Below are 12,295 nucleotides of genomic sequence, written 5' to 3' on the forward strand. Positions count from 1 at the left end.
TTTTTCCTATACCTGTTTGTGCCTTTCCTAACCTGCGGAATATATATTTTTTGCGCTTCTAGGATCGTAGTTTTAAATAGTTTCCAAGCTTCCCCAATGGTTTCGACCTTTTCTACTTTTCCTTTCAGTTTCCTCCCCACATGTCCCCTCATATCAGAGAAGTTACCCCTTTTAAAGTTAAAAATGGTTGTGTGAGTCTTTTTTTCCAATTCCCTATTTATACAAATGTTGAACTCAACAACATTATGATCACTGTTTGCCCCTGTAACAATTGAAGTATGAAACAACTAAATTCACTGTATCTCAGAGACACCTTCACTGTGCTAATACCATAATGTGAGATAATGGTTACTGACATATGGTATGGTCTGTCAAAAGTGTGGTCCAGTATGAAGAAGTATGGTACTGAAAGCTACTTTATTGGATGCATCTAGCCCTTTCTGCTCATCTGAGAGGAGAGGCGCTATTTAGCACTGATACCACCCATGGACGTATTTTTCCCTACCAGTGTGTGGGCAGTGACATGTTGAGGGAAGAAGGATGCCTTGCAGTTCCCTACTGCAGTTTTTACTGCTGATTGATGTGGGGGATCCCAGAGCATTATCCAGAAAGCATGGTATCACTCTGAACCTTGACTGCCTTGATGCGTTATTCTCCCCATGGCCAGTTCTCTCCCCCAATCAATCTTAATTGGCCTATCATGCGAGCTGATTAAGAGGGCTAGTGTGTGTGTAAAAATATACAAAATGATAATACAGGGATAGATATTACTCTTTAAGAACATAACATTTATATTGACCACTTCTTATTAATGTATCCTGGAAGATTCCCCCTCTAAATCGTTATAGTCCAAGTTGTCATCACTTTCTGAGAGATGTAAAATGTGTGTGTGTGTGCAAAAGGCATCAACTCTTTTAAGTTGCAGCTTTTAATTTTAATATTCATCCATGGTGAAGCCTGAAAACTACTCCTCATTTGCTATCTTTGTTGAGTTGAGGGTACTGGTGGTCATCTATAAAAATTCCGATTTCTTTCCTTAAGAAGTCTAACACCACCCTCAAAACTCCCTATAGATCAAGCCGGGTACAGAATCCAAGACTGAAGACAGTCACCAAGTAGCATGCTGCACTCAAGCAGCCACATCAGAACTACCTGCAACTCTGGAGAATCTTGAACTTAAAAAGGAAGACAAGGAGATTGATCTGGTATGTACTGAAATATCCTCTCATTTTGTCTAGAAGATGATGCACTGGTGATGTGGTTAGTGGTGGAATTTGTTATCATTTCGTTCATACACCATCAGGTGCTATTTTTCCCAATAAGACCTTGTGAAAAGGCAGTGCTTACTTCCCAAAGTAAAAGGTGCCAGGTTGAAGTTCAACTAAATATTTAATCATTTGATCTAGGAGTCCTGCTACCTTGATCTCATATCAGTAAATGTCTTGCCAGATACTGTTTTACCTGAGGCAGGGGTCCTTTAAAGGGTTTGGATAGCTAAATGAACTCACAGAGGCAAGATATTTGTAATGTGAATGTGGGTTTTTAAAAAAAATCAAAATGCAGAGACAGTTTCTTATATCCTTCTTAGACACTGGGTGCTTCTTACAGCAGTGCTCTGAGCCTGGTTCCATAGCATCTCCTAGTCTCTGGTGAAGCCCACTTTCTACTTCTTCCTCTTCCTTCTTCATACTCTCCTCAACCTGCTAAATGCACTGTCCCAGGACTAATGATTCTTAACAACATCTGGCAGTCTGCTAGGCCATGCTAGCATAGGGGTAATCCTTATGGTATTGCAAAAAAGAGTCCATTTTCATGATGTTACTATGAGCACCCACATGTGGGCTCATTTTGTCAGATTCTTCCTCAGGAGTATTCTTATTTTCTTCAAGGTTAGCAGCCTCCTGTTGCAAGCCAGTCCTGAGCCTCTTCTCCGATGCATAAGCCTTCTGGGGTTTTTTGCTTGCAAAAATGCTCTCTACTGAAAACTTGAAACTAACTCTACTTTAAGAAAACCATTCACAATCATTCCATGCAGCTGTGTGTTAGATCTCTCTTTCTTAAAGATAAAAAACACAATATAACACTATTCAAAGGCTCAGGACTGGCTTGCTTGCAATATGAGCGCTTAGGTAGTTAATAAGAGGTAAGTTCTTAATAATAAAAGCATCACATATTTTATATTTAAAATGCATCCTAAAAGTGCAAATTATATATGGTTTCAGCCCATAACAACTTTGACCAGTGCTGTATTGTGTTTCATACCTTTAAGGAAGAGATATCTAACACACAGCTGCATGGAATTACAGAGAATAGTTTTTCTTAAGTAGAGTTTTTTGTAGAGAGCATTTTGTCAGTGTAAAAAACAGAAGACTCTTGCATCTAGCTGGGTTTCGAAGAGGTAGAGGAACTAGAGATCAAATTGCCAACATCCACTGGATTATGGAGAAAGCAAGAGAGTACCAGAAAAACATCTACTTCTGCTTCATTGACTATGCTAAAGCCTTTGACTGTGTGGATCACAACAAACTAGGGCAGGTCCTTAAAGAGATGGGAGTACCAGACCACCTCACATGTCTCTTGAGTAACCTGTATAAGGGTCAAGAAGCGACAGTTAGAACCGGATATGGAACAACTGATTGGTTTAGCATAGGAAAAGGAGTACGACAAGGATGTATATTGTCACCTTGCTTATTTAATATATATGCAGAGTACATCATGCGAAATGCTGGCCTGGATGAATCATAAGCGGGAATTAAGATTGCTGGGGAAAAGATCAACAACCTCAGATATGCAGACGATACCACTCTAATGGCAGAAAGTGAAGAGGACCTAAAGAGCCTCTTGCTCAGGGTAAAAGAGGAGAGCGCAAAAGTGGGCTTGAAGCTCAACATCAAAAAAACTAAGATCATGGCATCCGGCCCCATCACTCCTTGGCAAATAGAAGGGGAAGCTGTGGAAGTAGTGACAGACTTCACGTTCCTGGGATCCCAGATCACCGCAGACTGTGACTGCAGCCATGAAATTAAAAGACGCCTGCTCCTTGGGAGGAAAGCGATGGCGAACCTAAACAGCATGATAAAAAGTAGAGACATCACCCTGCCAACAAAAGTCTGCATGGTTAAAGCAATGGTATTCCCAGTAGTCATGTATGGCTGCGATAGTTGGACTATAAGGAAGGCCGAGCGCCGAAGAATAGATTCTTTTGAACTATGGTGCTGGAGAAGACTCTTGAGAGTCCCTTGGACTGCAAGAAAATCAAATCAGCCAATCCTAAAAGAAATCAACCCTGACTGTTCCCTGGAAGGCCAAATAATGAAACTGAAGCTCAAATACTTTGGCCACCAAATGAGAAGGGAGCGCTCACTGGAGAAGACCCTGATGCTGGGAAAGATTGAAGGTCAAAGAAGACGGGGACGGCAAAGGATGAGATGGTTAGACAGTGTCATCGATGCAATGAACATGAGACTGAGCCAACTTCAGAGGACGGCAGAAGACAGGAAGGCCTGGTGGGATCTGGTCCATGGAGTCGCGAAGAGTCGGATTCGACTGTGCGACTGAAAAACAACAACAAGATTTTTTTGTTTTTTGTATAGAGCATTTTGTCAGTGTAAAAGACAGAAGACTCTTGCATCAGAGAAGAGGTTCAGGACTGGCTTGCTCCCAGTATAAACACTTAAGTGGTTATTAAGAGGTATGTTCTTAATAATATTCTATGATATTGGAAATTATTCAGTTCTATTAAGCTCTGTGTTGTGTCTTGGCTTAGTAACCATGGTTCATTAAGGGATGATAATTTTGAAGAAAATAAAATACTCCTTATGTCTGTAGAGAGCATTTGCCAGTTAAATTCAGAAGGTTTTTGCATCTGTTTAGAGAAGAGTTTAATGACTGGCTTGCTCTCAATATAAACACTGCAACAGCTTTGAGTAGTGTTATATTGTGTTTTATATCTTTAAGAAAGAGATATCTAACACACAGCTGCATGGAATGATTGTGAATGGTTTTCTTTAAGTAAGAGTAAGTTTTAAAATTTTAGTAAAGAGCATTTTGCCAGCAAAAAACCCAGAAGGCTTGTGTATCAGAAAAGAGGCTCAGGCCTGGCTTCCTCCCAATATAAGCACTTAGGTGGTTATTAAAAGGTAAGTTCTTAATAATATTGGAAAATATTCAGTTCTATTCAGCTCCCTGTTGTGTCTTGTTTTAAGTAACTGTGGTTCATTCCAGGATGATAATTTTTAAGAAAATACTCCTAAAGCTTGTAGAGAGAATTTTGCCAGCCCAATTCAGAAGACTTTTGCATCTGTTTAGAGAAGATTTTAAGGGCTAGCTTGCTCCCCATATAGACACTGAGTTGCAACAAGAGGCTGCTAACCTTGAAGCAAGACAAATGTGGACAAACACAGCCTAATCAGAGAGAACAAGTATAAAGAAAACAGTTGTGAGTGTCTGACCCACAAACCAAGCAGTCAACAAGACTTTCAAAGAAAATGCTTACTAGGTATTACAGTCTGAAGCACTACAACACAATAAATCAATAAATCAATTCCTACAAATCATAAGAAAATCTTAGTACAAAGGTACATCATCAACGTCATCTCCGGATTATATAACAATGTTTCAAAATCGGATCTTCCTTAGGAAATGTTAATGTAGTACAAAAGTTCTCTTGTTCGTAAAGTGCTTACAACAAGTCATGAAAGATAATACATTCAGATAGGACGCTGATCTCAGCATACTTGAGCCTGAACATTTACTGAGATCAGCGTCCTATCTGAATGTATTATCTTTTATGACTTGTTGTAAGCACTTTATGAACAAAAGAACTTTTGTACTACTCTAACATTTCCTGAGGAAGATACAATTTTGAAACATTGTCATATAATCTGGAGATGACGTTGATGATGTACCTTTGCAGTAGGATTTTCTTATGACTTGTAGGAATTGATTTATTGTGTTGTAGTGCTTCAGACTGTAATACATAGCAAGCGTTTTCTTTGCAAGTCTTGTTGACTGCTTGATTTGTGGGTCAGACACTCACGACTGTTTTCTTTATACTTGTTCTCTGCTAACCTTGAAGAACATAACAATACTCCTGAGGAAGAATTTGATGAAACGAGCCCACATCCAGGTGCTCATGGCAACATCTTGAGGATGGACTCTTTTTTGCTATACCATAAGAATGTACTTCTTTATAATGTGATATAAGACTGATATGTTGATTACAAAATGTTTTGCTAAATGTGTTAGCCAGGATATTACAGTGTTTGTTTGTTATATTTTCTGTGTTATACACTGTGATCCCAGGTTCTTGTTTTTTTGGCTTGGGGGTAATGCCTGCATCTGGAGCTCTGAACCCTTTATTAGGAAGGCTGAATGACTAAAATGTGTCAATAATCCTGTAGCTACTTATAGTTATGGAATTTAATTGCCAATATGCTGGAAGCTGGAATAAGGTCAACACACCATCCCAAATCCGGGGGGGGGGCAGTTCTTTTGTGTTGGAGCTACAGTGTGTGCAGCTGCTTTAAGTAGTGATTTAGGCATGTGGTCAGGTCACTCTTTACTATTACTACATCTGTGCAAATAAGTTTGGGGTTAATGTTTAGGAAGCCTTTGTTTAAATGAAAACTGTGTTTTTCAAAGGGAGCCAAGACAAAGGAGATTAGCTGTGGAGATGAGCTGTGCAAGATACAAGCCAGCTTGTAATAGCAGATCATTTTATGTGAACATCTCTGCTGTAGAGCCGTGGACAGACTTGTGGAAAACAGTGACTTCTATATAAGAAAAGCAGAGAATGGCTGGGGCTGCACAACCTCTCATTACCTTCACTAAAAATTTCTGCAGGACAAGCTGAAAGGTACTCAGGCCACCAAAGCCCAGCCCAGGCAGGTGGCATCTCTTCCCTCTGCTAAATCACGTATGGAAGGACAAGCACCATCTAACACTGCAGGGAGCTTTCATCCTGTGGTAAAGGAAGACCCTATGCCGGTATGAACAGACTGATTTTCTTGCTTTGCCAGGGAGTACACTGATGAGCTAGGCTAGGAAGTAATTGGTATCTTTATTCTGTGTAAAACAGGGTCTTTTTCTCCAGTACTTAGTTGTAACCGTAGAGTTGTTTGGGGGAATGGTAGCATAAGCACAGAAGAGCCATGCTGGATCAGAGCAATAGTCCATCTAGTACAGCATCCTGTCTCACACAGTGGCCAACCAATTCCTCTGGACAGCCAACAACAGGGCACAGAGGCCAAGACCTTCCACAGATGTTGCCTTCTGGCTCTGGGATTCACAGGTTTAGTGTCTCTGAATGTGGAGGTTCCCCTCAGTCACCATTTATTTATTTTATTTTATTTTTTTGGATTTCTATCCCGCCCTCCCTGCGCACGTGCTCAGGGCGGTGTACATTTAGCAGCACTATGTGCCGAGATACATTAAACATATAAAACCAGATAAAAACAAGATAAAACAATCATATTATTACAATTAAAAGGGTTATAGAATTGATCTTCCAATTGCGTTAAAGATGGCATCCTGTGGATGGACACAAGTCCCAATTCAGCCGTATCTGCCTCATACATTACTGCAGTTCAGTCTCCATATAGGGCCAACCAACTACCCTGGTGTTACTAACAATAATAGTTGCTGGTAGTGGTGGGCGGCTCCTAATTGAAAGCCTGGTGGAAGAGCTCCGTCTTGCAGGCCCTGCGGAACTTGCCAGAAGGTGCTTATAGGAGGGAAATACATTGCTGGGTGTGAATTCTCAGTTTAATGTGCTTTCCTGGCACAAGAGCTGCTTTGAATTTGTAAATAGGCATATCCACTTTTTACCTCATGGCTTTTATTGCTGCAAACACTGTTTTATATGCAGCAAATACACTTGACATGGAAAATGTGAATTCATTCATTGATTGCAGAATTAATTGGTCTTATGAGAAAATGGTTGTTTCAGTGCACTCTTAGGGTACCCATTCAACATTTGTTATTGGCTTCACGTTCATGGCTGATGTTTGCTCTTTGTTCATTCTCTACACCTGCAGTACCTCTTGCCCCTCCGTTAACAAGACTTCCCTCAGAATTTCCCTGATACTTGATCTGAGGAAGAATCCTCTAATTTATTGTTAAATATATTTCAGGTGATATTTTGTTTGAACAATAGGCACATAAAAGAATCCTCAGAAAATATGATGGAATGAGATTTCATCATATTTTCAGAGGATTTTCTTATGGACCTTATTTTACTGTTAGCGAAAGAAAAGTAACAGTACCAGGGGTCATTTCATAGAAAAAGAGGTACAGGAGCTCATTAGCATAACTCATTAGCATAACTGAGGCGGTGGGCCAGTAACTGATGGTCAACTGTGTCAAACGCGGCCGACAGATCTATTAGCAACAGTGCCGCCGAACCGCCCCAATCCAGATGTCTCCGGAAGTCGTTCGTAAGGGCGATCAGTACTGTCTCCGTCCCGTGTCCCAGGCGAAAGCCGGACTGGAAAGGGTCTATGACAGAAGCGTCATCCAGGAAGCCCTGCAACTGTATTGCCACCGCCCTCTCAATTAATTTGCCCAAATAGAGCAAATTGGAAACCGGCCGGTAGTTGGCCAATTCGGCCGGATCCAGAGTTGGTTTTTTCAAGAGGGGACAGACTATCGCTTCCTTGAGTGCCACTGGGAACCGTCCCTCAGAGAGGGCCTTGTTGACAATCTCCCTTAGGGCCCCTTGAAACCCCCCGTGGCCCACTTTAATGAGCCAGGAGGGGCATGGATCGAGGCTGCATGTGGTTGGGCGCACAGACACAAGTAATCTGTTGGCTTCCTCCAGGCTGAGCAGGCTAAAACATTCCAAACCCGGAGTCGAAGACATGCAGGGGGCCTCGAGTTCACTCATTGTATCAACTGTAGCGGGGAGGTCGTGGCGGAATGCCAAGACTTTATCCGCGAAATAGCTTGCAAATGCCTCACTGCCGATATCCAATTCCCTAGCATTTTGTCTGCCCTGTGGCAGAGCTGTTAACAACCGAATCGTTCTAAACAATTGGGCTGGCCGTGAGCTACCGGACACAATTGAAGCCGCATAGAACTCTCTCTTAGCGGCCTTGACTGCCATCTCATAGGATCTCATAAACGTCTTATACAATGTTCTTGTTGCCTCGTTGCGAGCACGATGCCACCGTCTCTCTAGCCATCTTAGCTCTCGCTTCATAAGCCACAGCTCCTAGGTGTACCAGGGAGCCAGCCTAGAGCGGGAGCGCAGAGGGCGCCGGGGAGCGATCTTGTCGATGGCTAGTAGCCACTGATAGACTTATCCTCTGTGTATCTAATACCTTTTTAAAGCTGTTTACTCCTGTGGCCATCACTACATGCTCTGGCAGTGAATTCCACATTTTAATCACTCTCTGTATAAAGTAATGTTTCCTTTTGTCTATCCTGACCCTACTGCCCATCAGCTTCATTGGATGCCCTCAAGTTCTAGTATATTGGGAGAGGGAGAAAAAATTATCTTTGTCAACTCTCTCCACCCCATGCATAATTTATAAACTTCTATCATGTCCTCCCCTCAGTCATCTCTTTGCTAAACGAAAAGTCCCAGACTCTTCAGCCTTTCCTCATAGGGAAGGTGCTCCAACCCCCTAATAATCTTGGCTGCCCTCCTCTGTCCTTTTTCCAGGTCTGCAATGTCCTTTTGGAGATACGGTGACCAGAACTGTACAGAGTATTCTAAATGAGGCTGCATAATAGATCTATACAAGGGGCATTACAGTATTGGCTGTTTTATTCTCAGTCCTCTTCGTAATAATCCCTAACATAGAGTTTGCCTTTTTTTACCACTGCAGTGTACTGGGTTGACGCTTTCATTGAACTATCCACTGTGATCTCAAGATCTTTTCCTCTCTCCGTCTCACCAAGTTCAGACCCCATTAGCCTATACTTGAAGTTGAGATTTTTTGTCCCAGTATACATCACCTTACACTTACCAACACTGAGCTTCATTTGCCACACTGTTGCCCACTCACCCAGTTTGTGGAGGTCCCCTTGGAGCTCTTCACAATCAGCCTTAGTTTTCACCATCCTGAATAATTTTCTGTCATCTGCAAACTTGGCCACTACAATACTGGCCCCTAGTTCCAGATCATTCATGAATAAATTAAATAGTACCGGCCCCAATACCAATCCTTATGGGACCCCACTGTTTACTTCTCTCCATTATGAAAACTGTCGATTCCTACTCTTTACTTCCTGTCTTTTAACCATTTTTTAATCCATAAGAGAACCTGTTATTTTTAAAGTGAACTTTTCAAGAATGAAGAAAAAAGAAAGAGATTATTGGAACACCCATTGATCATCAAAAAAAACTCCAGAGCTCAATACTCATTCTCTTTCAGCTTGTCAAACGCCTTCTGAAAGTCGAGGTATATAATGTCTTCCAGGTCTACGTGCTTGTTCACTTTCTCCCAGGCTACTCCCAGTCTTGCTAACAGTTCTATGGGTATTTTCATAGGGTCAGTATTCTTTGTCTTTGATTTTTTTAAAGCATTTCTGGGATATGTCTCATGCAAATATATAGGCCTTCCCGTGATCTGTTGTAGTCCAAAACCAGAATGAGCAGTGGGTTATATGTGCTCCACAAGCTTTTATTTGATTTTTGAGAATTTCTTTTACGGGTAGTGTGTTTTAGTTCTTGAATAAATGCCTTGTACATTTAGTAGTGCCAGATTCCTTCCTACAGTGGAACAATACAGCTTCTCGTCCTATCAGGCTGCTGAAGCACATCATAGCCTGGCTGCCTCTCTTGCATTTGCTGAAGCAGCTACTGGAAAACAAGCACCTTCTGAGACTACGAAAGATTCTCATCTTGTGGTAGAGGAAGAGCTGGTATAAACAGCCTTTCAGCTAATCTTTTTGCTTTGCCAGACAAGCACATTGCTGAGTTAAGCCAGTATGCAGCTGGTATTGCCCTTGTTCTCTGCGGTATAAAAGCTTTATATCTCATTGCTTATTTGTGGCTATACAGTTTGGTAGAGAGTCACTGCCAATCCTGTTGATAGTTCTGTATTTTCATGGGATTATGGATTCTATACTTTTTGGTTTCTCAGTTTTCTGGCACTGATAACTGCCATGGTTTGGAGTAATCCAGTCCAGGGTTAAGTGCAGTGGTGATGGATCTACGTTTGGTTTTGGAAATCGGTAATAAATCTATAATCTATAATAATCTATAATAAAGTTTCCAAGACTCATAATAGTCTTTGGGATAGGTGCAGATCACAGATGGCAAGTCTGGGTTGCACAGGAGGGGAGGAAATAGAATAAAAGAATATGTAATGGGAATTCTATGATACTATGAAGTCAGTTCTTGATTCAAGGTAAAACTAAAAATATATCTGTTGATGTGAGATCGTTACAGTCATTCCTGAGCAAGCTGTACATGTTAATGTTGTTCTGCCAATGAAAAGATAAGATAAGGAACAAAGGGAAAAATAGGTTGTACAGGTTAAGACTTACTGTAGTTTAGATATTAGCTGATAATGAACTGTTAATGTTTACTAAGCTTCCTACGATGCAGTCTATATTAGTCTGTTAAAAAGATATAAAACTGCTGTTGCTTCTTTGTAAACCTTGGGAGAAACTTGTAATGTTTCTCCCTGCTCTAATGCATTAAAGCTGTGCTTTTTCCTTCCAAAATCGGTCTCCCTTGTTTGTATTACTGGCTTATGCATATGAGGGTCTCCCTATTGGGCCAACAGTGGGAGGGGAATGTTGTGTTCCACAGGCTCTTGTTTGAATTTTGAGAAACAAGGATACTGAAGCCCGTTCCTATCAGGCTGCCTCTCTTTCATCTGATGGAGCACCTATAGGAAAACAAGCACCATCTAAAGTCAGAGAAAAGTGTTCATCCCATAATAAAAGAAGAGCCTGTGCTCTTGTGAACAATTTGTTTTTATTCTTTTTCTGGGAAAGCATATTGGTGAAGTAATTGGTACTTCCATTGTTCTATTCAGTGTGAGATATTTTTCTCCACATTAACTCTCACTATAGAATTGTTTGGGTGAGTCTACTGACAGTTTCTCGTAATAATTCTGTGACTGTTTTCATTCTTTAGCTTTGGCTTTTCACTGCTTTTGGAACTGATATTTTCTTTGTGCAAATATAAGGGCCTTTTTATAGTCTACTCTGGAGTAGTTCGAAAGGGTATTGAGCTTTGTTTTTTGATGATCAATGGGTGTTCCGATGATCTCTTTCTTTTCCCTTGAATCTTGATAAGTTCACTTTAAAAATAACATTTTTCTAGTACTTGAAATCATTGAGATAAGCTTAAGAATAAAATAATAATTATTGGGAAGTTGTGCACAAAGTATTTGAGGAACTGGCGAAGGCATGTTCGTACCCAAAAGTTCTTTCTTAAATAACATTATTTTGCACCAGAGGGCTAACTAGGACTGCTGAAAGTCTATTCAAATCAATAGGACATAAGCAAATAACTATGTGTTTAACTTTCTCTTGATTATACTAATTTTGTATTCCCCAATTTATTTTCCTTTAGTTAACATTCCAGAATATTATTACAATATAAGAAGCATAGTGATTTCTCCAGCCTTGGCTTTGTTATCTGTTGTGATCATAAAAATGTATGACCCTTCATAAGTATAATGTTCCTTGTAGGATTTTGATACTCGCTGTTACTTTCCATTTTGGCTGTAGTATTGGAGCAACTTTTTCCCTCCTCTGTCTGCAGGTGCCAGAAACCAAACAGGATATGAATATTATTACCTTGACAGATCTTTCATCTGTTACTGAACTGTCCACACCTTCATGTGCTGTTGAACCACCAGCTCGTCTTGAGACTACGGAAGCCCTTCTTTCCTTGGGAAGGGAAGAAGATGAACTGGTACGGCTTTGCTGGCTAATTCTTTCATTCTTTATGTGAAGATGCCCAGCAGAAATCCATCTAGAAACATTTTGATAATAAAGCTTGTAATCATAATGGGTTTCAACTCCAAATGTTATTATCCCATCTCCTCTTTACCTGTAGCCACTCCTTCACCTTCCCATCTCCTGAGTTTTTAATATTTTCTTCCCTTATACTAAATGTGTATTTTAGGCCTGCTATACTTACTCCTTTTCTCATTTGAGGAGAGGCTGACATCCTGACATTTGGGTACTCCTTTTCACACAATCCCTGGAGGCAGGATATTAGGTATTTCTTCCACCACCACCCCTGAGGAAAGGAGTACCTCTGTTGCACGTGCGGGACTTGGAAGGAGCTCCAGTTGTCTTTTGGCCTTTTTGTTGCAGAGTTCCT

At 40.8% G+C, this 12,295-nt stretch overlaps 1 protein-coding gene across 1 annotated transcript in view; it reads left to right on the forward strand.

Annotated features, from left to right (window-relative positions):
- Positions 1-12,295, forward strand: part of LOC107107321 (serine/arginine repetitive matrix protein 2-like) — a 47,951-nt gene that overhangs the window by 7,016 nt on the left and 28,640 nt on the right. The window contains exons 5-7 of the mRNA XM_015407602.1: positions 1,074-1,205; positions 5,845-5,988; positions 11,729-11,881. Of these exons, the coding sequence (XP_015263088.1) occupies positions 1,074-1,205; positions 5,845-5,988; positions 11,729-11,881 (429 nt within the window). The remainder of the gene's footprint in view (positions 1-1,073; positions 1,206-5,844; positions 5,989-11,728; positions 11,882-12,295) is intronic.

Source organism: Gekko japonicus, unplaced genomic scaffold, assembly GCF_001447785.1.
Source record: "Gekko japonicus isolate JY-2015 unplaced genomic scaffold, Gekko_japonicus_V1.1 scaffold1348, whole genome shotgun sequence".
In the NCBI taxonomy this organism is placed as follows: Eukaryota; Metazoa; Chordata; class Lepidosauria; order Squamata; family Gekkonidae; genus Gekko; species Gekko japonicus.